General features: G+C 38.3%; 1 protein-coding gene across 10 annotated transcripts in view; it reads right to left on the bottom strand.

The window, feature by feature from the left end:
- TTC28 (tetratricopeptide repeat domain 28) overlaps positions 1-25,315 on the bottom strand; it is a 727,080-nt gene that overhangs the window by 178,469 nt on the left and 523,296 nt on the right. For all 10 annotated transcript variants that reach the window (XM_005567710.4, XM_045364300.2, XM_015457345.4 and 7 more), the window contains one exon: positions 1,420-1,927. In XM_005567710.4, coding sequence (XP_005567767.3) covers positions 1,420-1,927 — 508 coding nt within the window. The remainder of the gene's footprint in view (positions 1-1,419; positions 1,928-25,315) is intronic.

Raw genomic sequence — 25,315 nt, 5'->3', positions numbered from 1 at the left:
CATGATTGTGCCACTGTATTCAGGCCAAGGTAACAGATGGAGAACCTGTCTTGGAAAGGGAAGGGGAGGAGAGGGAAGGAAAGGGTAGAGGAGGGGAAGGGAGGGAAGGGAAAAGGAAGGCAGGAATGGAGGAAGACAGGAAGGGAGTGAGGGAGGGAGGGAAGGGAAGAAAGAAAGGAAAGAAGAAAGGAAGAAAGAGGAAGGAAGGAACGAACGAAGGAAGGAAGGAACGAAGGAAGGGAGGGAGGGAGGGAAGGAACGTGGCTAAGTTTTACATTTTGCTGCTACTCATATCTGATAAGCATAGCAATAAGGTCACCCTCTCTTTGTCCTCTCCCCATCCTGAATCCCTATAGGCAAAGAACAAACCATGTGGCTCCAGGCACAGGGATAAGTTTAGCTCATACTTCCAAACACATCTTCCATTCATTATGTACCCACATCTATTTGAAGACAGGGATAAAAAATTATCTTCTAAAAAATTGCCAGTTACCAATTACTTGTTGTCTTTTACCACTACATGTAAATTCCCCCAAATTATAAATGTTTTAATTGTAACCAAGTACTATCAAAACAGCAATTGTAAATCTATCATCTTTAAATAGATCTTTCATGAAAATAATTTTGCATTTATATTAAAACTATCAATATTATTTTTTGAATCACATAATTTTGAGGAAAAAATGCATTTCCTGTGCGGTTAATTCACCAAGTAAAGAAATCCCTGTAAGGAAAAATCCTTTCAGAAACGTTCTCATCTATTGATGACTGCTTAGCAGCTTCTCTTTCATTTAAACCAAACATAGCCTATATCATCATTTCATGTCTCTTCTCTCTAATTAGATAAATCTGGTTGCTCTTCTCTCTCTACAGATTAAAAGGTTGGGATGTTTTGTTTTTCCAGTATTTCAGAATTCTAATCCTTACAGCACTATGATGACAGGAAGAATTGTGTGATTTAGAGAAGGCAGGCTCCAAGGAAATATATCTAAAGAAAGAGGTCAGGCATGGTGGCTCATACCTTTAATTGTAGCACTTTGGAAGGCCGAGGTGGGGGGATCGCTTGAGCCCAGGAGTTCAAGATCAGCCTGGGCAACATAAGAAGATCCCTGTCTCTACAAAAAATAAAAAAAAATAGCCAGGTGTGGTGTGTGTGCCTGTCGTCCCAGCTACTAGGGAGGCTGAGGTGGGAAGATCACTGCAGTGAGGTGTGGTTGTGCCACACCATCCTTGGCATGTGTACTCCATCCTCAGTGACAGACGAAGACCCTGTCTCAAAAATAAAAGGAAAAGAGCACACACAATAAGGATATTCTTTTAAATATAAACACACAGATTCCTCTAAAAGATAGTGATCTACTCCAGCTATTTCCAGCTCATGACTTTGACCTCGGCTCTTGCAGGCAACCCTGTTCTTACCCAGATTGGAGGATGCTCGCCCCTCTGCAGCCCGGTCCTTGAGATCCTCAGCAATGCCCAGCTGCTGCTCATGGTACTGTTTAGCTCTCTCCAAATCCTGCATGCACCTGGCAGCATGGCCTAGTCCAGCATAGGCCCGCATCTCAATAGCCTTCTCCATCAACTCCTGGGCCAGCTCCAGGACATAGTTGTGGTAAGACATGGCCTTGTCAAAGTTCCTTCGGTAGTGATAGGCACTGCCCAGGTTGCTGTAGGCCCGGGCCTCTTCTCGCTTGTTCCCCAGGTCCTTGGCTATCTTCAGATGCTGTTCATGGCACTGCACAGCATTCTCAAAGTCACCCATGGCAATATACACAGCTCCCATGTTGCCAAGTTCTCGGGCTTCAGAAAGTTCATCTTTGGATTGCTTGGCAAGAAGAACACACTGTTTGTGACTGGCCAGTGCATTGGGGTAGTCTCCAATGGCTGTGTACACATGGCCCAGACTGCTCAAAGCTGATGAAGCAGCCTGAAGAGAAAAGCATAAAGTGGAGAAATGAAAACACATCAGAATGGTTTTGTATGTTTTGGCAGATAAAATTTTACAGGTTGCTTGTAATTATCCAATCCAATTGCTAATGGTACTTCTATCAGTTTTCCACAGACCTACGCAGAATTGATAAAGAACACATCCAAACAGCAAGTTCCTAATAAAAAACAATGATACTTTAATCAGTAACTTTCTATACCTAATCTTCCTAGAAACAAGTTGTATTACATATAGCCTTCATTTTAAAGACTCATTGACATTTCTAATATTAATTACGATATTACATCTCTGTTAATACCTATTGACCTCTGTGGTATAAGAAAATGTATTAAAAAATCAAAATTAGGCCGGGTGTGGTGGCTCACGCCTGTAATCCCAGCACTTTGGGAGGCCGAGGTGGGTGGATCACGAGGTCAGGAGATTGCAACCATCCTGGCTAACACGGTGAAACCCCGTCTCTATTAAAAATACAAAAAAAAATTAGCTGGGCATGGTGGCGGGCACCTGTAGTTCCAGCTACTCGGGAGGCTGAGACAGGAGAATGGCATGAACCTGGGAGGCAGAGCTTGCAGTGAGCCAAGATCATGCCACTGCACTCCAGCCTGTGTGGTGACAGAGTGAGACTCCATCTCAAAAAAAAAAAAAAGAAAAAGAAAAAGAAAAAGAAAATCAAAATTAATTACTACATATAACAGACCACAGGAAATTCATAAGAGAAATCCATGCTTGGCTTTTTGCACTCCTGGGTATTTTTCTATTCTTGTCTTCTTCCACAGTAAATGGATATCTTAATGGTAAGAGAGATGTTTACCATGATGCTGATGATTTTGTGACCCAGGGCTTACTGGAGAGGGTCCTGCTCTCTTATCTTTGTTCCTTCAATGTAACTTCATCAGTGTTGGTTACTGTGGAGGGCTTAGATTTGGATGAGTCTCAGAGGAAAAAAATGGGTGGGTTACAACCTGCACTGCACTCTGAGTGGGGTGGTCTCCATTAAGCCTCACCACCCCTTTTCAGGCTCACGCTGGCTCTTCAAGCATTTCTTTTCCTCCCTAGAAGCGCTTCTAATCCCAGCCTCTCTGTGCAGAGAGATGCCATCTTCCTAGTCCTCTCACATTGCTTGCCACTCATTCTTTTTTTTTTTCTTCTTATTTTGGCCAAGGAAAAGTATGCAAACCCTTTTTATCTTAAAGGTTTTAATGAAACTGACTCTATGCTGGTGTAGTGAACCACAAAGGGACAACGAAAATACAGGAGATGTTACATGGTTTCTAGAATCTTAAATACTTGCAGTCTTATATTCTAGTCCTTGGTTTCTAATTTCTTTGCAGATATAAAAGGGAAGTTATGCTGGGATTTTTCTGCCCTTCTTTTTATCCTAAAACTTGGAAGCTTGCCTACCCTTTCTTTCCTTCATTACCTGCCTATGGCTAGAGCCATGTGGCTGCCTTTCTTCATGATGCTCTCTCTTAGTAAGTGAGTATGTGATCCTGCCAGAACAAAGGGTGTACTCTGTTACATATAGGCAAGTAATTTTCCTAAGGGCCTCCTGGCTAGGGAATAACAAGGAGGGGATGCTGTCCCTCCTGGAGTAAGGGCATTTCTTTACGAAATGTGTTCTATGTCTGTGCACTTCAGAACACTTTTATTAATATTTTATAGATATAAGTGATTTTCTACCCTATTTTCTTTGCCTATGAAATAGCAGTTCTTGATCAAAATGACTGGGGACACTTTTTTTTTTTTTTGCCCTTCTTATAATTTTTTATTGTTATTATTATACTTTAAGTTCTAGGGTACATGTGTACAACGTGCAGTGGTGCTTGCAAATAGCATATTTGCAAAAAAAAAAAAAAAAAAGCCCCATATTGTTTTAAGTTGCTTTTATCATTTCACAGATGTTCTAACAAAAAGACTTAGAAAATAGAGAGGAAATAAATACTTAGAAATTTACTTTTCTGTTTCTTTTTTTCTGAGTGGTGGAGAGCAGAAACAATTCCATGCAAGTCACAATGCTGCAGCAGTGTGCTTCTGGCAGAAGCAGCAATGAAGTCAACAAAGAGCATGTCACTTGTACGTGTACTGGCCTCAAGCTTCTACTTTGTGAGCCTCTTTGGGGCTGAGGTTAGGACTTCATGTCAACACATTGTATAAGGGACTTTCTACTGCTTCTACCTCCACCCATACTCTATCCCCCAAATCTTTTTTTCCTCCTTTGCTGCAGGCCTAGAGACTCAGCCTCCTTCCTCTACTTCAGTAGTTGGTCCTCCCTTATTCTTTGTGGGTTCTCCACCACCTGACTAGGGAGGACACAACCCACTCCTACCCAGAAATCTTTGTTACCCTCAAAGCAAAACATGCAGGCTCTTTGACTATGGAATTATTGTAGCTTAGAATCAGATACACCTTGTTCAGAACTGCACTGCCCTTTACTAGCTCTGAGAGCTTTAGCAACTTAACTTCTCTGAGCCTTGGTTTTCCAGACATTTTTAGGCCCAAGCAGCAAGCCAGGAACAGAGTATTTTCAAACCCAGCCATGAGCCCCTGTCAAATATGTAAACCATAAATAATTCACTAGATAATTCCAAATAGTAGATCTGGTTGGAGGCCATGAGCCTTTGAACACTGCATGCGATAGATTTATAGGTCTCGGGGCAGGCACAACACCCCAGGCGTCGCTGTTCTCAGGAACTTCTGGTTTATGGCAACTCCAAATGATAGCCCTGGGATCTTCTGCTTCTGGTTCTTCATTTCTCTAAATGCCAGGGAGACATAGGAGCTGCTTGCTAAAGCTCTCTGAACATAAGGAAGGGAATATTTAGGCATTTCTCCTCTGGGGTGTGGGGGAAAAAGGGAAAGATTATTACACTGGCTCTTTCCTGGCATCCTCCAGTTACCAGGCAGTGCTGCCAGGCTGGGACTCTTCATGACGGGTGTCCTGGAAGTCAGTATCTCTAGAAAGGATGTAATTTATGAAGCACACATCACTGCCTCTGAAACTAGAGAGGCAGCTTGGTACAGTATAAGAATGGAACAGGATTTAGCATCAGAGGCCCTGGCTATGTAACACTAATAAGTCTTTTACTTCTTCACTCCTGTTTTCTTTATTTGTAAAATGTTGCTAATGACAATACTGTACATACTTCACAGGGCTGAGATGGCATCAGATGAAGCAGTGCGTGTGAGTGCCTTTAGTAAACTATAAAGTGCTCTGTGAATGCATCACTAAGGTGTAGATGGATGTTTTATGACTGCAAGATGACTGGGCTGAGTTCTGTTAGCAAGCAGAAGCTAGTAATGGCAACTGAAAACATCAATCATTATGACCAAACATCTATATTCCTATCAGTTGCTACAGGAAATAAAGTCCAGTGTTTTACAGCCCCTGGGCAAATAACATGTGATGATATTTATCAGCTAAGTGAATTACAAATTAATCACTTGTCTTTGTTCCTGTTCCTGTAGAATAAGCTTAGATCTGAAACATGGTTTCAGGCTGTTAATGAGAATCTGAAGACCCACTATCTATGGGGAATCATAGGCCCCACCTCAAGCAGATGCTGCATTTGCCACCAAGGTTCATGCTGCCTTTGTATATTAATATCTTTGAGATTTCTGTGCTAGAATAGCAGCAGCTGCTTCCCACAGTGGAAATATTCTGGAACATCTGTATTTGAATACTAAAATGCATACAAACAGTTATGCTAACAAACTATCTGGTTGGAATAAGACAATATTTTTCTCTTTCTACAAGATATAAATTACTCATGTTCTTGCCAAAGTATAATTTCCAGCTGCAGATTTAGGCACATAGGATCAGTTACCTCTTGCTCTGTGACCTGAATATTTACAGAAGAATTGCATCTGACAAGTTAGTTTCATGTGATATAAAACTAGAGTAAGAAATTTGTTCATATTTCTTCAAACCACCTTTAAAGGTTTTTAGTTTGAGAAATAAAGTTTAAACTACCCAAACTATAACCACATCGATGACACTGCCATTAAATATTATGCTGAAGATTTAAACACGTTTTCCTTCCATCTAGCATGTTTCTCCCTTACCATATGTATTTTTCATAAGGGTTACATTTTGTGGGAGGATTACATGCTTATAGTGTTATACACAGAATATTCAATATAATTGCTGATTGATTCACTACATGCCATTGGAAAAATGGGAAATGTACCTGCAGCTAGTACCAGAAATATAGCATTTCTTTTTTACTGCCCGAATCTACATGTTCCGTGTGTTCTCTGCCAGTTCAGTGCCCATAAACCCAAAGTCCTAGATTAACTGCCCAGAACCCAATAGGCAGAGATACATAGAAGAATAAGTATAGACTCTGGAATCAGGCACTCACTGATTCAAATAACACACTGTGATAACACACATTTGGAACATCTTTGAGACTTAGTTTCCTCATCTGTAAAATGGGAATGTTAATATCTTACAGAGCCTTCACGAGTACTAAATAATATAGTATTTATAATGACCCTGGTTCAGAACTCAGCAATAACAAGATGCTCAAAAATTTTAGATTTTAGTTTTTCTTCCTATCCCACCCAAGATAATACTCACTTAGCTTTTATTCATTTCAAAGATGTGATAGAAGATAACCAGAAAATAAACCATAAGGTTATGTCACCACAACTAAAAAGACAATACAAGAAGCTTGCCCCACTGATGGTAAAAAATGTCATCAACTTCATATACTGAAGACCAGCATATGATTCATACTGCTCTTCTGCAAATATATGCATAAGAAAATTCACCCTTGTAGTGCAGCACCACTGGTGGGCACCTGTAATCCCAGTTACTGGGGTGGCTGAGGCAGGAAGACTGTTTGAGCCCAGGAGTTTGAGGCTACAGGGAGCTATGATCACACCACTGCACTCCAGCCTGGAGGACAGAGCGAAACCCCATCTCTTAAGAAGAAGAAAAACTAAGAAAAATCCACCCTTTACTTAGGGACATTTTGGAATCCAACACATATCCAATACATAATTCAACACATATACAATTAGATGTATATCCAACACATATACAATTAGGTGTATATCCAACACATAATCTTGGTAAATGCACTTTACTTCAAAGAGTGAAAGTTTAGGCCGGCATTGGAGTGTTTGGAGTCTGTTGGTTGGTTTGTTCCTTTGTTCATTCATTCTTGCATTCAAGAAAATTCTCTAGGCCCAGAAATAAATTCATGTACCTATAGCCAACTGATTTTTGACAAAGTTGCCAAGAACATACATTGGAAAAAAAAGGTAGTCTCTTCAAAAAAAAAAAAAAAAAAGTGCTGGGAAAATTGAATATTAACATGCAGAAGGATGAGACTAGACTCCTCTCACCATATACAAAAATCAATTCAAAATAGATTAAAGACTTAGCTATAAAACCTGAAACTATGAAACTGCTAGAAGAAAACATAGTGAAAAAGCTTCATGAAATTGGGCTGGGCAAGGATTTTTAAAACATGAGCTCAAAAGCACAGGCAACAAAACCAAAAATAGACAAATGAGATTACCTCAAACTAAAAACTTTTCACAGCAAAGGAAACTATTAAGAGAGTAAAGAGACAATCTATACAATGGAAGAAAATATTTGCAAACTATACACCTGATAAGGGATTAATATCCAGAATATGTAAGGAACTTAAACAACTCAACAAGACAAAAACAAAATAACCCAATTAAAAAATGGGCAGGTCGGGCCTGGTGGCTCACACCTGTAATCCCAGCAGTTTGGGAGGCCGAGGCAGGTGGATCCCCTGAGGTCAGGAGTTCGAGACCAGCCTGGCCAACATGGTGAAACCCCATCTCTACTAAAAATACAAAAAATTAGCCAGGCATGGTGGTGCATGCTTATAATTCCAGCTACTCAGGAGGCTGAAACAAGAGAATCGCTTGCACCAGGGAGGCAGAGGTTGCAGTGAGCTGAGATGGCGCCACTGCCCTCTAGCCTGGGCAACAAGAGCAAAACTCTGTCTCAAAAAAAAAAAAAAAAGGGCAAAAGACCTTAATAAACATTTCTCATAAGAAGACATATAAATGGCCAACAGGTATGAGAAAAAAAATGTTCAACATCACTAATCAAGGAAATGCAAATAAAAACCACAATGAGATACCAGTTACAAAGGCTATTATAAAAAGATACATGAAAACAAGTGTTGGTGAGGTTTTGGAGAAAAGGGAATGCTTACATGCTACTGGTGGACTTGTAAAACAATACAACCATTATAAAAAACAAAGTGGAAGCTCCCTCCTCGAGAAACAAAAAAATAGAACTACCATATGATTCTGCAATCCCAATACTGGTTATATATCCAAAGTAAATAAAATCCGTATGTCAAAGAGATTATCTGCATTCCCATGTTCACTGTAGCACTATTTACAATGGCCAAGATAGGGTATCAACCTAAGTGTCCAACAAGAGATGAATGGATACAGAAAACGTGGTATGCATATACAATAAAATATGATTCCATCACAAGAAAATTAAAATCCTGTCATTTGTGACAACATGGACGAACCTGGAGAACATTGTGTTAAGTGAAATAAGCCAGACAAAGAATGACAAATTATGCATGATCTCATTCCTATGTGGAATCTGAAAAAAAAAAAAAAAAAAAAAAAAAAAAAAGTTGGTACTCTAGAAGCAGAGAGTAGAACAGTCCTTGCTAGAGACTGCAGGGGAAGAAAAAAGGGAGGATTCTGCGGGGTTGGTTAACAGGTACAAAGTTACAATTAGATGGGAGGAATAAATTCTGGCGTTCTACTGCACAGTAAGGTGACTATGGCTAACAATAAAATACTGTATATTACAAAACAGCTAGAACAGAGGCTTTTGAATGTTTCCACCACAAATAAATGGTAAATGCATGAGGTAATGGATACACAACTATGACTGGATTATTATACAACATAGATATGTATCCAAACATTAAATTGTACACCATAAATATGTACAATTACAATGTATCCATTAAAAAGAGAAATAAAATTTTTTAAATGAAAATTCTCCAGACTCACCTAAATATGACAACTAATCTTTGACAGCATACAAAGGTAGTCACATGGAGAAAGGATAGTCTTTTCAACAAATGCTGCTAGAACAACTGGACATCACATGCAAAAAAATGAATTTAGACACAGACCTTACACATTTAACAAAAATTAACTTAAAATTGATCACACCTAAATGTAAACTGCAAAGCTACAAAATTCCAAGACAATATCAGAGAAAATCTACATGACCTTTAGATATAAGACCAAAAATATGTTCAATGAAAGAAAAAATTAAGTTGAACTTCATTAGTATTTAAAACTGTGCTATGCAAAAGATAGTGTTAAGAGAATGAAAAGTCAAGCCACAGATGGAGAGAAAATATTTGCAAAACACATATATGGTAAAAGACTTGTATCAAAAATATAAAAGCTCAATAAGAAAACAAACAACTTGGTTAAAAAATAACAAAATATCTGAAGAGACATCTCATTAAAGAAGATATGCAGATAGCAAGGAAGCATATAGAAAGATGTTCAACATCGTATGTCATTAGGGAACGGCAAACTAAAACAACAATGAGATGACACTACTTACATATTAGAATAGCTAAAATCCAAAAGAACTGACAATATCAAATGCTGACAAAAACGTGGAACAATAGAAACTCTCATTCATGGCTGGAAGGAATGAAAAATGATACAGCCACTTTGGAAGACAGTTTGGCCATTTCTTAGAAAACTCAACATGGTCTTATGATGTGTTCCAGAAACTGTACTCCCAGGTATTAACTAAAATGAGTTGAACACGTGTCCACACAAAAACCTGTGCATGACTGTTTATAACAGCTTTATTCATAATTGCTAAAAACTGGAAGCAAATAAGACATCTTTCAAAAGGTGAATGCAGAAATAAACTGTGGGATATCCATACAATGGAATATTATTCAGGGCTAAAAACAATGATCTATCAAGCTGTGAAAAGAAATGGAAGAAATTTTAAATGTATACTGCTTAGTCAAAGAGGCTTGTCTAAACAGGCAACATATTGTATGATTCCAACTATATTACATTCTGAAAAAGCCAAATGTATAGAGAGAATAAAAAGATCAGCAGTTGCAAGGGAGTTGGGGGAATGGAGAAAAGATGGAGCACAGGGGATTTTTAGGGCAATGAAACTATTCTGCATGGTAATACGGGACACATGACATTATAAATTTGTCAAAACCCACAGAACTATACAATACAAAGAGTGAACCCTAATGTAAATATTGAACTTTAGTTAACAATTATATATCAATATTGGTTCATCAGTTGTAACAATGTACCATACTAATACAGGATATCAATAACAGAAGAAAATGATTGGGGGAGAGAGAAAGGATATGTGGAAACTCTACACTATTTGTTTAATTTTCTGTAAACCTAAAACTGCTTGAAGAAAAGTATATTGGGCCAGGTGCGGTGGCGCACGCTTGTAATTCCAGCACTTTGGGAAGCCGAGATGGACAGATCATCTGAGGTCAGGAGTTTGAGAACAGCCTGACTAACATGGTGAAACCCCGTCTCGAAAGAAAGAAAGAAAAGAAAGAAAGAAAGAAAAGAAAGAAAGAAAGAAAGAAAAGAAAAAGAAAGAAAGAGAAAGAAAGAAAGAAAGAAAGAAAGAAAGAAAGAAAGAAAGAAAGAAAGAAAGAAAGAAAGAAAGAAAGAAAGAAAGAAAGAAAGAGGGAGGGAGGGAGGGAGGGAGGGAAAGAGAGAGAGAAAGAGAGAGAGAAGGAGAGAGAAGAGAGAGATGAGGAGAGAGAGAAGGAGAGAGAGAGAGAAAGAAAGAAAGAAAGAAAGAAAGAAAGAAAGAAAGAAAGAAAGAAAAAGAAAGAAAGAAAGAAAGAAAAAGAAAGAAAGAAAGAAAGAAAGAAAGAAAGAAAGAAAGAAAGAAAGAGAAAGAGAGAAAGAAAGAAAGAAAAAGTAAGTTAGCCGAGCGTAGTGGTGCATGCCTGTAATCCCAGCTACTCAGGAGGTTGAGGCAGAATAATCGCTTGAATCTGGGAGGCAGAGGTTGCAGTGAGTCGAGTTGGCACCATTGCAAACCAGCCTGGGCAACAAGAGTGAAACTCTGTCGAAGGAGAGGAAGAGGAAGAGGGAGATGGGGAGGGGGAGGGGGAGGGAATTTGAAAATATATAAATTGGAGTTTTCCTCCTTGGGGGAATGGGTAATTCTAGGAAACGGAAACAGCATTAGCAAAGACACAAAGTATGTCGGAGTGTGTTATGATTGAAGAATAAGAAGACATTTATACCTGGGAGCAGGGGTAGTGGCTGGAGAGGAGTTTGTAAAGGTAAGTTTAGATGAATTCTGTCTGTCCATCAGTTTGTAAAATCTAAAACATTTTTCATATATGTTGTTTCATTGATTATTATAACAAACCTTTTAAGTGTACATTATTATTTCACCCATTGGTGAGATAAGTCTAGACTCAAAGAGGCAAAGACTCAAAAGAGATAAAGTGGCATGTCTAAAAGTACACAATTAATAACAACACCAGGGTTCAGATCCACATATGTCAGACTCTAGCCCTTGCGCTCTTTTGACTACATAGTTTAGCCTCTATTGATGAATTTGCAATCCCCATAGATAGGGAATGGGAGCCACAAAAGGTTTAAGTGGGGAAGCGACATGACCATTTGTACTTTCACATATTTCCATGAAGTAGATGAAAACTAGGAAGATCTGTAATCACAACAGCAACAAAATACTGTATAAAATAATGCCTAACAAAGAATACAATTGCACTAATTTTAAGCACTAATTTAAGCACTAATAATACTTTTAAGTAGGTTTTTTTTTAAGCACTAACAATACTTAAAGTAGGTTTTGGTTTTTTTTTTTCTTTTTTCCTTTTGAGACAGAGTCTCGCTCTGTCGCCCAGGCCTGGAGTGCAGTGGCACAATCTCAGCTCACTACAACCTCCGCCTCCCAGGGTCACATGATTCTCCTGCCTCAACCTCCCAAGTAGCTTGGATTACAGGTATGTGCCACCATGCACAGCTAATTTTTTTTTATGTTTGTATTTTTAATAGAGATAGGGTTTTACCATGTTGGCCAGGCTGGTCTTGAACTCCTGACCTCAGGTGATCCACCTTCTTCAGCCTCCCAAAGTGTTGGGATTACAGGCATGAGGCACCACGCCTGGCCTAGGGTAGTTTTTAAGGCCATTCACAAATGCTGACTTCTCTCTGTCCAGGCAGGTAAGATTACACATTGCTGCCTGCATGAAGTCAGATGTAGGTGACTATGTGACCTGCTGTGGCTAATAAATAGGATCACTTCCAGGTAAAGTTTTAGAAATCAATGCATGTATCACCACATTCTCTTTGCTATAGACTGTTCCAACAGAGTTGATCTTCAAGGGAGAATGATGGCAATGTGGAATAGATCCCTGGGCTGATCTGTAATGAATATACAGTGGGCACAAGAAATAAACCTTTGTTGTTTTAAGCTACCAAAATGTTGAGATTGTTATTGTAGTATATCCTGGTCAATCCTGACCAATACAATACTGAGCATAAATTAATAATTTCATGCTCCAGTTATCATAGTTATAGTTAACACTATCTAGTGATTCTACATGTGCCAATTAACACAGATCTCCAGATGATAAAATTTTGCACATTTTTATAGAAAAAACAAATTTAAGAATTAGGTTCTAAAATCAGAGATTTAGCTAATCTTTGAAAACTTGTATTAATTTAGATACAAAGGTCTGCCTGGTAGTAACTTATCCAGATTGCAGGGCTTTCAGGGAGAATCAATAGCTACTCAAAAATAAACCTGTAGAAACAGAAAACTGAATCATGTTCTTGGAGTTTAGTCTTAAATGACATATACTCTCTATTTAATGAGAGTATTACTGCCTGAAAATCTACCCTTAATGCAACTGAGCTGATGAAATAATTGTATATAAAAGGTTAAATAATGTTCATAAACTTTAAGTTGCTTACTCAATAGTCACACAAAATTAATTGCACAAGAATAACCAAATACATTTTATAATCTATATTATTGAAGACACTGGCCATGATATCACCCAATATCATCTTTACAAGGATGATGGAAATTTTTTTTTCAGATCTCAGTGCTTCCACCGAGCAGCTACTGTGGTTTTTATCTTAAGAAAAATGTGAATCTTTGAAGTGATCACATTTACTTCTTTGCGGGGCCACCAGTAAGCTTGTGACCAGATGCAGAGCCTCCCTTTAACAACCAGATAGAATCCTAAAGTATGAACATAGTCTGCCCTAGTTTCAGTTCATCATTTGGCCCTAATCCTTTCATTATTCTGATCTCTCCCAATTTAGGATTTGCTCCCACAGATCCTTCTTGGATCAAAGTGGACCAATCAATGAAATATACACACAAAAAACACAATTAAATATTAAGAATCTTGGTAGGGAAAAAACTTCCTGAATGGGATCTCTAAAAACTGTGAACTCACATCCATGGACTACAAAGAAGAGGCTTAAATACCACATAAACAGGGAAATTTTTAATTACATGGTCTTTAATGGTCTTAAATTATTTCCACACTGTATGTGCTCAATAGCTGGTGTTGGCTTTACTACCATCAATCTAACCAGTTTGTTCCAATGCCTAAGCCTAGGGTTGGAGGTATATTTTGCAATCATTGCTGAATAGAAAATAGTGATTTGTACATATCTAAATTCTTTTCTACCTTAATAGTGGGAATAGTTGGTTTGATTCTATTACTCTGAGCTTAGAGAGCTGTTAGTGATAGTTACAGCTTCTCCATGGTAACCTGTCAGCCTTTTCTAATGCTGTGGGACCAGAGGAGCTTTCATAATAATTATTTTTATCAAAATTATATTAGGGTTGGAAGAACAATATGTCAGAAAGATCTATTGCCTAGACCTAAGAGTTACTATCACAGGTGATAAATTGTTTATAATGCACAGCATTAATACAGCAATCTTTTCAAATCAAGAATTTGTAAATGTCCTTTGCAGATGCAAATTAACAGATTAATAAGAAAACAAGCTTTCTGGTATGAGAAGCTGGAATGACAGATTAGCTATTAAGAGCAATTTATAGGTCATAAGATATGAAAGTTGGCAAGAAACACTACCTCTGCTGGCTCTATAAATAGTAAAACTGCATTTAGTTTCCCAGAGGTATCCTGTTAGACATTTTAATTATACCATAAAAACTTCCAGAATTTATAATGATTTCATTTTTTTAAAAAACTTGATGCTCAATGTAAACTTGATGCAATACAACAGGCATCTGTGCTATGTGCTATAAATGCCAACTTGCAGCCAATGAAGAATGCATGCTACTTCCTCCTGAAGGACTATAAATGGTGAGGCTGATGAAAACATCGGAGGAAATAAATGTTACTCCCTGACACCTCCTCCAGGATATTTAAGGATTCTCCTCTTTCACATGCTAACACCTTCCATTGTAGCCATGCTATCTATCTAGGAAGACGTTTACAAAAGACTGCCTTCTAGCTGGGCATGGGAAGGCCGAGGCTAGAAGGATTGCTTGAGCCCAGTGAGACCCTGTTTCTCAAAAACACAAACAAACAAACAAACAGAAAACAAAAAATGAACTCCATTCTATGTAGCTCTTTGGCCACAAAGTGATGACTACATAAAACTTCTAGAGTCTTGATAGTTCTATTAGGGAGTCGAGTTTGTTTGGGGTTAAATTCTCTCACTCACTTGAAATAATTAAGATTATTTTTGGAAATTTATTTCCTACTCTCAGTCTCACCTAAATTTTCATTTTTACTTGGGGGAAGTGGAGGGTGGATAACCTAGCTTCACAAGCATTTTCAATGATACAATTCACTAGTTTCTTATGGAATAATTTGACCTGGATTAGGAAACATATTCTATCACGATGCTATCCAATCAAAACTGTTCCAGTCCACACTTGCCAGCCAACCTGAATTTCAGTGGGCTATAAAACATTATTCTGTAGGGAGTTGGAATGTAGTCAATCACCCTTCAAAGACAGTATTTACACCAAATCATAAAATCTGGCTTTGGCAGGGCAGGATATAATGAAGAAACTCAGAGAGAGAGAGATGGAAAACACACACGTGTACAAGTGCACATATGAGAGGCAGAGAAAACGTTTCTGGAAGGAAGAAAACAAGAAACCTTTAAATTGGGTGGAAAGGGATCCTCAAGGTTCCTGGAGAGATTTTAGAGAATTAAGAAACAACTGAGAACTTCTGGCTTCCATCCATGAAAGAATATCATTACAGCCTTCCTGCTAAAAAAGATAGCTCCTAATATAGGCTAAGACCTCCTGAAATGCATGGCTTTTGAATGTTCAGGAACAAATGACATCCAATCTCAGCTCTCTGTACTTTCACTAATTCTAGCAGGTTTAACCTCTATCCCCTGTTGAATGATTCCAAACCCAGATTTCACAACAAATAAGAGACAGAGAATTTTACAGCTGGAGGAGGCCTTACAGATCACCCAGTCCACAGATTTTCAAACTTTGTTTAAACCAAATTACAAATACATGTTATTTGTATGATTAAAAGTATAGCTGTTTAGGTTAAGTTGGACTAGGATCTACTTTTCTCCTCAAGCAGCCCTTAAGGAAACCTGTGGCACTCTGTAGGACTCTTCAGAGCAGAGTTTGAAAACCACTTACCAATAAACCCCTTCAATGTCCTTTTTTTTTTTTTTTAATGTTGTAGAGACTGAGTCTCGCTCTGTCACCCAGGAGTACAGGGATGTAATCATAACTCACTGCAGCCTTGAACTCTTGGGTTCAAGTGATTCCCCCACCCTCAGCCTTCTGAGTAGCTGGGACTACAGACACATACCACTATGCCCAGCTAATATTTTTATTTTTGGTAAAGATGGGGTCTCACTACATTGCCCAGGCTGGTCTCCAGTCTGGCCTCAAGCAATCCTCCCGCCTTAGCCTCCTGAGTAACCAGGATTTCAGGTATGAGCTATCATGCTTGGCCCCCTCAATGTATTCAGGTGTAGAAACTACGACCAAGAGAGTTCAACTATCTTGGCTGAAGGTCAGCCCACTAATGACCAGTGAAGGCAGGACCAGAGCCAGGTCTTCAGGACCCCAGCTGGTACCCTCCTCATACTGCTTTGATGACATTCTATTAGGCCATTTCTCTGTCACCTCAAATCAAGTCCTCATTGTCTTTGCCAATGCTCTTCTACTCTTTTGGCTTCCATAACTAATATAAGAAGCAAGTGCTATCATGATTTCTTCCAGTCAAAACTCAGCATTATCATTGCCTTTTTCTTGTTCTTTGACACTTTCCTTCAGCAGCCATCCAAGAGCAGCTTTATTAGACTCCTGAAATTATAATGATACTAGTTTTCATTTAATTATTTTTATTTTAATGCCAATTATCTATATGCAGGATCTATTTAGAATTTGACAATTTTAAATAATAATTTAAAAAATTAACAATGTTAACAGATGGTATTTTAATACATTTTAAAACATAGTGCTATGCTCTCTAAAATCTCAGCCAGCTATTACTGGCAAATTCAATGGCAAACTTAGATAACTTCAATTAAACTTTAGTAACTTTTCTAACAACTACTGATTCTGTTCCCTGCATAATAATGGACTTAGAAATCATAGGGGCTAATACAGTGATTAGAACTGCCTAGGTTTGAATCCTGTATCTACTGGCTACCTTCCCTTAATTAAGGAAGTTACTCTCTCTGTCTTTGTTTCATTATCTATAAAATGGGGGTAACGATATCCACCTTATGGGCTTGTTATGACCACACATTTGAAGAGCTTAGAAATTATGTCTGACACATAGCAAGTATTTAATCACTAGTAGCTATTATTACAGCTAGTAAATACCAATAAAACTGAGTACATTAAGCAATTTAAAGTCATACATTTACATTAATTTAATCTGTTTTGTATATTTATTTAAAATTTAAATGTACCAAATTACTGCCCTCCTTCTTCCTCATATTAATGAGAAAACCTAGAAATGTCATTTCCCTTGTGTGGCATTTGTCAGTGTTCCTTTGGTACAGAAATTATTTGGGTATGCAAGCACATAAATATTCCTTTTGGAAATCCCCAAAGAAAGAAGTCATTATGCCAAGATCTTAAAACAGAAGATAATATGTTCACTGAAGAAAAATTAAATTTTTAATTAAGATCCTAAGTTACGTTTTTAAATTTTCTTTTACCAATTTCCTCAGGTGATTCTGATAGTAAAATTATTATTTTTGATTTGCTTACCATAAAAATACACAAGTTAACATTAAATATAGGTTATACTGATAGATACAATTTCTAATTACAAGTATGATCAAATTATTCATATTAATTTTAACTTTTTCAGTGGTATGCTTGTTTTAAATGAAAATTAATACTAAAAGTATGTGCTAAGTTTCAAAGGAAATATGTTCTGTAACAAAAAAGAAATGATTCATGTATATTCTATTTAACATAATAAGAAAAGGTATAGGGTGCAGGTGAAGGGAGGGAGGCATAGCATGAGACAGTTGAGATGGAAGCTTCCTGATGCCAAGGGTTGTCTTACTCATCTCTGTAACTCGGGGTTTAGCATAATGCCTAGCACCTAGCAGATGCTCAGCAAACACTTGAGGAATCAAATCGACAGTCATGGGACTTTAGGTCTGCACAAGGATATAAAAGAAAACTCCATCCCTCCAAAGTAAGAATGTCAGAATGAATATGTGGTACCAATGTCTTTCAACTCCTAGTCCTCTGTAAGCAAAATTCAGCTACACAAAAATTCACTCTTGTTTATTTTTCCCTACAGCTGCAAGAATATGAAACCCATAAACAGAGGCTGTTTCTGAGCTGCCATCTTGTCTGTCTACACAGAACTCACAGTCCCTCATATCTGCTCTTGTTTTTCTACCTGCTGCTCTCCACGCTCTTAATCAATCTTACAAAATCTATTCCTTTTTACCTTTGTAAAGGTAAAATGATTAAACAAGACATGAAATGATTAAACAGGAGCTGCTATTATGTTTGTTATAATACTCTTTTTCCTAACAATTGTAATGGTATCCAAAATCATAGTCTGAGAAAATATATAGAACACAAATTCTTACTAGGTATAAATAAAATCTTTCTTAGAAAAAAATGATCTAGTAGTAAGTAGGACTACTATTCATTGAGCACCAGGCATACCATATTTAATAAAATCAAAGTTGCTGTCAATTATAAGAATTTACAATATGTACCACAAATAAAGGAAAAAATTGTTGTAATTAAATAACTACAGTATGTTTACTTACAGATTATAAGACCATCTTGATTTCAGAGATATTAAAATGTAAAAAAAGTATACCTTAGAGTCAATGAATTATGATATATCAGATGCTTTATTTACATTATCTCAAATACCCACAGGATCCTCGGAGGTAAGATTTTTACCCTCATTTTGCAGATGAGGAAACAAATATTAAGTGACTGGTCCAAAGTCAAATAACTAATAAACAGCAAGTTTGGGATTTAAATCCAGGCCTCCCTGACTGCAAATCTGTGCATTTCCATCATATTGCACTCCTTCCTCCATAAATCTCACAAAAAAAATAAAAAACAAAAAATGAGAAAGAAGGCAAGGACATTTTCTCTAAAAAGGACTCTATTAGTTCTGTTTACAATTTAAGTGCTTAGAATAGCTTAGCAAGCAAATGTTTCTAGTTTGTAATATTTTTTTAAAATGGTATTGTCAAATCCTATCATAAAATGGATATAGACTTAGAATTTTATTAAGACTAAGGAAGAAAAAATCTGCAACAATTCTATTACACTGATTTTTTTGAGCAACTTACAATTTTTTACTGCCTCCCCCCCCAGATATAAAAATTACCTTTGGAAGTCTTCAAGTTTGCCAACCTGCCCATAAGTGTAGAAAGAGATGCATGTTATTTGATTAATATTATCCTCAGGATTATATATAAATGCAAATATATGGAATGAAAAGCTTTGAGAATGTTCCTAGCCTAGGTCTGGCTAATGTGTCTGGCTTGCCTGAAAAATCCCTCAAAGCTGCACCCGAATACCTGTAACTACAGACATTAAGAGGATGGGCTATGCTTCGGGTATAAGTTTATTCCATTCAGGGATACAGATGGTTTTCAGCAGTGACACTGGGCTGTGAGTTCAGAGGACCATTTAAATGTGCCTTAGTAATGCATGTATGATGAGAGCTCTACAGGAAGAAAGAATTAGATCAACTCCTAGAATGGCAGGGCACATTTCCAGAAGGTTCCATTCAAAGTATTATGGTATTAAATAGAGACTGCTGGAAATCATGTAGTTTTATGGAAACCTCAGAAGCCTCTTTCTGAAAAACTCTGGGATTAGGAATGGTTTACTTTGCTGCTAGTAAATGGTGAAAGGAGAGGTGATGACTGGGTCAGTATTAAAGAGAGAAATCAATGGAAGGCAGAGGTGAGGTGCTGAGTGATGGTACTTCTGATGGTGTCCCACTCCAGATGGGAGTAGGATACAGCCCTTTCCTGTTCTGGCTTCTTCCCAAGAAAGTAGCAGCACATTTTCCCCACAAAGCACATGTTGTACCATTTCTAATTACACCTAATCAGCTTATTTGCTTATTTTACCTAATGTTATAGTTCAAAACAGTAGGAGAGAGGGAATAAATAAAGAACAGGAGGGTAAATAAATGTTTTGTTTCCCAAATTCTAAGATTACTCTACTGGTAGTGACTTTATTCTGTAGTTGTTTATGTGGCTGTAATATAAGAAAAATACATAGAAATGTTGAATAGAGGAACTATCACTGAGCAAGAGTGAGAGGAACTATCATTCAGTGAGGGTAAGAGGTTAAGGTTAACTTGTTATCTATAGAGGGATGCAAAATAAAGGCTGGAAAGAAGTGAAAAATACTAACCTATCAAAATAATTTGTCATAAATGTTGAAGTATGATAATTTGAATTTCATTTAAAAAACACAGAATCTTTATTTGCATTTGATGAGCTATCAGAAAGACATAACTTTGATTTTAACATAATTTTTGGTATAACAAAATTAAACTTCCTGAACCAATGGTAAAAGGCAGAGGCCACTATACACAACCACTATATACTATACACACTATACACAACACTATACACTGTAGGCTCCCCTCAGAATTTGTCACTGCTTCTGAGCACATCCAGATGTGTCCAGGTGGGTTACATTTCCCCCAGGATGCTTCTTCCAATATCATCTCTCTAACAAGATAAATAGTAGTCCTCATACTTCTCATGGGTGCCATCAAAGGCAAACCAGAGTACAGCATTAAACACGTGTTAGGTACTTGAGAGCAATGTGGTGATTAAGTCAGCTGGGGGCATCAAGGACGTGCTTCAGGGGTTTGGTAATAAGAGTCTGGGAGATATATTCATCATTGGATATTTAATAAAATCCTCTGCATAACAATGCCCACTGGGAACGCTAAGTAACTTGCACATATTGTGAATACCAGCTGCGTTCAAAGGTGATCACCCTCGCCACAATGGCAGAATCTAGACTTACATTTTAAGCACTCTGCTTTAAGAAACATCAAGAAAACAAATGTTTGCAAAGCAAAGTTTATTCAGTTGATTTATTCACCACTCAACAACACTGAGTGCCTACTATGTGCTAGGTCCAAGAAATATAAAAATAAATGAGACAAGGCATCTGCTCCAAACTTGCTCACAGTTTAGGCAGAGGCAGACTGGAAAAAAGTAAGTGCAATAGACTTCTAGGTAAATAGAGCAAATGGAAACCCCTAGTTTGCAACTTCTGCTAGAAACCCTAGTAAAACAATAGTGGAAAAAAGTGTTTTAAGGCTATAAGCCCATAAAAACAAAAAGACTGAAAAAGATGACAGTAGATGAAAGATATCCACAAAATTTTAGAAGATGGAAAACAGATGGATGAATGGTAGCTAATTTAGTAGGACAGGGAAAACGGAAACCAAACTGCCTGCAAGGAAAGGTGCCAATAAAAGGCAAGTCAAGCCCAGCTGCAGGACCCTGGAAAGGAGCAGGAATTGAGACACTAAGGGCTTCTGAAGTTCAGGGGAAGAGGTACAGGTCTGAAAACAGAGGATGGGATATAAATTTATATAAAAAGCAACTTACATAAAAAGGACGCTAGGTCTGCTCCCCTAATCTGGCAAAAGATGGGGGCTAAGATGGGGGCCTACTGTCTGGAGATGTTTAGAGATGAAGACGGAAATGAAATGCTACACTAAAAACAGGAGGGGTCAGTGAAAGTCTGCATCCTGAATAGTGAGATTCTCCTCACCCAGTATCCTTCTCACATTACAAGCCCCTTTGTTCTGCTCAGTTTCCAGAATGCTGGCAGTCATGCTGGAAGCCCCTATGGAAATTGGCCCAAAGAAAAGATGTGCACAGACTAACATGAGGGGGATTCCCCAAATAAGAAAAACCTCACAATCTTTTCAACCTGCATTGAAACCCATCTGTGAACAAGGGCCACCCAACCACACATAGGCACTAATTCGTTTTTAGTGCCTCACTCCTCATATGAGCAAAGATTACTAGACATTTGAGGAAAACTCTAATTTGAAAGACAGTGATCAAAGTGAACAAACAGAAAAAAGGAACTCAGGAGAAAATGAAAGGGCTGAAAAAAAAAGACCTTCAAAAAAAAAATACAAAGTCTTGCCAGGCACAGGAAGTGCATGCCTGTAATCCCAGCACTTTGGGAGGCTGAGGTGGGAGGATCGCTTGAGGCCAGGAGTTCAAGACCACCCTGGGCAACACAGCAAGAACTCATCTCAAAAATAACAAATACATATGCGTGTAAAGTCTTCAGAGACATAACATACTACAGCCATGCACCTTTTGAGTGCCATACAAAAGGAACATTCATAAAACGAGAGAAGTCTTCAGAATTTTAAATGATAGCATAAAATAATACATGAAGGAGAACAAATCCAAGAATACTACTACTTCACAGGAAATAAGATTTTTTAAAAATCCAAAAAAATCATAAGGAAAGGGGAAGAAAGATAAAATTACAGGATCAACCCCAGAAGCCTAATAGCTCACTAATATGAGTTTATATATAGAAAACAAAGAAAATGGTGAGGAAGAAATTATCAAAAACTTAAGAATTATTTTTTCCCAGAAATTGAACACATGAGATTCTACACAAAGGGGAAAAAAAAAAAAAGACCTTCTGTGAAATTTCAGGTCACCAGGGACAAAGGAAAGATCTCCAAATATTCTAGTAGAATTTGGCTTCTCAACAGTAACTGAAAGGTAAAACACAATGGATAAAATACCGTCAAAATCCTGGGAAAATGGCATTCCAATCTAGAATTCTATTCCTAGCCAAACTACCAATCAAGCTTGAAGGTAGAATTAAAGAATTTTAATACACTTAAAGTCTCAAAAACTTTACCTATATTTTGCTAAGGCAAAAAGAGAATATTTAAAGAAAAAAAAAAAAGTGCCATCATAATCAGTCAATTAACTGGGTGTAGCACTCAGCTTTGCTTTTCTTATCAGGAAGCTTAAGTAGTTTCAAAAAGATTCAACAAATCTAGATATTACTAGAGCATGGTGCTGGGCACTTTATAAGCAACAGAATTAAGAAGGTACTGTTATTCTCCATTTTACAGTTTAGGCATAAAGAGGTGAAGTAAATTGCCCATGGTCACCATGGTCACACAGCTGAAAGGTGTCAGAGATTCAAAGCCAAGCTGGCTGTGCCCACAACCTGTTCTCTTACCTGCAGTGTGCATTCTAATAGCTTCTTAAAATAACAGTTACCATCTGCTGAGGGGTTATTTTGTGTTAAGTACTGGTCTAAACATTTTACATGTATTAATGCATTTAATCTTCACCACAATTCTATAAGACAGATACTATTTTCATCCCCACTTTATAGCAGAGAGGTTAAGTAACTTGCCCAAGGCCATTCAATTAGTAAGATTCTGTGCTAGGATTTGAGCCCAGTCATTCCAGCTCAAGATCTTGTCCTCTGTCACCACTAGACCATATCACCTCTGAAGTTATCTGGATTCCTCTAAATCTGTTTCCTTATGTCTAATGACGAGTATGTACTTCTGAATCTACCTCTGAGGTACGTTAGTGTAGCAAATGGTGGCCAACCAACATGTTTTATTTGGCTCACATAGTATGTTGTTTAATTAGGAAACTCACGTGAAAATCCAGCTTTCCAATTTCCGTGAAAACAACAACAATAAAATAACAACAGATCTGACAACACTGAGCCATATTCCCACATAGGAAAAGTCACCTAACTGAATAGTGGCTATCTCTATTAGAGAGTATGTATGCATTTTCAAGTTCCCCACAGATCCCATCACTCCCCATATCTAAACACATTTCACTCATCCGCAGTACTGCCTGGTTCCTTTGGGAGCTCGTGTTTTGAGGCCCCTGTTCTTATTTTGGGTCTGTCCCACTCTGGGCCACTTTTTCTGTCACCTGCACAACAGCCTCTACCCTCTACATTCTTCTAATTCTACTCATTGTCCTAAACTATAGCTCTGAATATGCCATCCCCTTGCTTCAGAAACTTTGATAACTTCCCAGTGCATATGACTCTAACCCCTAGGCCTGGCAAGTAACGATTTTCACAGTGTAATTCCCACCACCTTTTTAGTATCATCTCCTTCCTCAGAACCTAGACCTCCTGGCATATTTGTTGCTCTCTGAACAATCACCTCATTTCCTGCTTCTACGCCATGGTTCATAATTGCATTAAAATTTTAATTATAAGAAACATGTTTAAATGCAGGTTTACTTGTTTCAAATTATGCTGAAGATGTCTTCGAAAATCCTGGTTATAAAATAAATGGATAAATAAAGAATTACCAGCTAAAAAGAGATGAAATAATTGGTTTAGAAATTACACAGTTCTGGTTACTATAGAAGATGGCCAAATAGGAAAAGCTCCAGCCTCCAGCTCTCAGAGTGAGCGACACAGAAGACGGGTGATTTCTGCATTTTCAACTGAGGTACCGGGTTCATCTCACTGGGGCGTGCTGGACAGTAGGTGCTGATCAGTGGGTGCAGCACAACCAGAGAGAGCTAAAGCAGGCTGAGGCATTGCCTCACCTGGGAAGCACAAGGGGGAAGAGAATTCCTTTTCCTAGCCAAGGGAAACACAGACACACAACACCTGGAAAATAGGGTAACCCCCATCCTAATACTGCACTTTACCAAGGGTCTTAGCAAATGGCACATCAGGAGATTATATCCCACGCCTGGACTGGAGGGTCCCACACCCACGTAGCCTCCCTCATTGCTGGCGCAGCAGTCTGAGATCTAACTGCAAGGCGGCAGCGAGGCTGGGAGGGGGCACCCGCGATTGCTGAGGCTTAAGTAGGTAAACAAAGCCGCCTAGAAGCTCAAACTGGGTGGAGACCACTGCAGCTCAAGGAGGCCTGCCTGCATCTGTAGACTCGACCTCTGGGGACAGGGCATAGCTAAACAAAAAGCAGCAGAAATCTCTGCAGATGTAAATGTCCCTGTCCAACAGCTTTGAAGACAGCAGTGGTTCTCCCTACATGGAGGTTGAGATCTGAGAAGGACAGACTGCCTGCTCAAGTGGGTCCCTGACTCCTGAGTAGTGTAACTGGGAGACATCCCCCACTACGTGGAGACTGACACCTCACACCTTGCACGGCTGGGTACACCTCTGAGACAAAGCTTCCAGGGCAAGAATCAGACAGCAACACTTGCTGTTCAGCTATATTCTATCTTCTGCAGCCTCCGCTGCTGATACCCAGGCAAACAAGGTCTGAAGCGGACCTCAAGCAAACTCCAACAGACCTATAGCTGAGGGTCCTCACTGTTAGAAGGAAAACTAACAAAGAGAAAGGACACCCACACCAAAACCCCATCAATACGTCACCATCATCAAAGACCAAAGACAGATAAAATCACAAAGATGGGGAAAAAGCAGTGCAGAAAAGCTGCAAATTCAAAAAATCAGAGCGCATCTCCCCCTCCAAAGAAACACAGCTCATCACCAGCAATGGAACAAAGCTGGATGGAGAATGACTTTGACAAGTTGAGAGAAGAAGGCTTCAGTTGATCAAACTTCTCAGAGCTAAAGGAGGAACTACGTACCCAGCACAAGAAACTAAAAACCTTGAAAAAAGAACGGAAGAATGGATAACTAGAATAACCAATGCAGAGAAGTCAATAAACGAACTGATAGAGATGAAAATCATGACAAAAGAAATACATGACAAATGCACAAGCTTCAGTAACCGACTCAATCAACTGGAAGAAAGAGTATCAGTGCTTGAAGATCAAAGGAATGAAATGAAGAGAGAAGAG

Source organism: Macaca fascicularis, chromosome 10 (genome assembly GCF_037993035.2).
Source record: "Macaca fascicularis isolate 582-1 chromosome 10, T2T-MFA8v1.1".
NCBI classification, from domain to species: Eukaryota; Metazoa; Chordata; class Mammalia; order Primates; family Cercopithecidae; genus Macaca; species Macaca fascicularis.
Note: the sequence above shows the minus strand (reverse complement) of the source record. Positions and strands in the feature narration are given on the sequence as shown.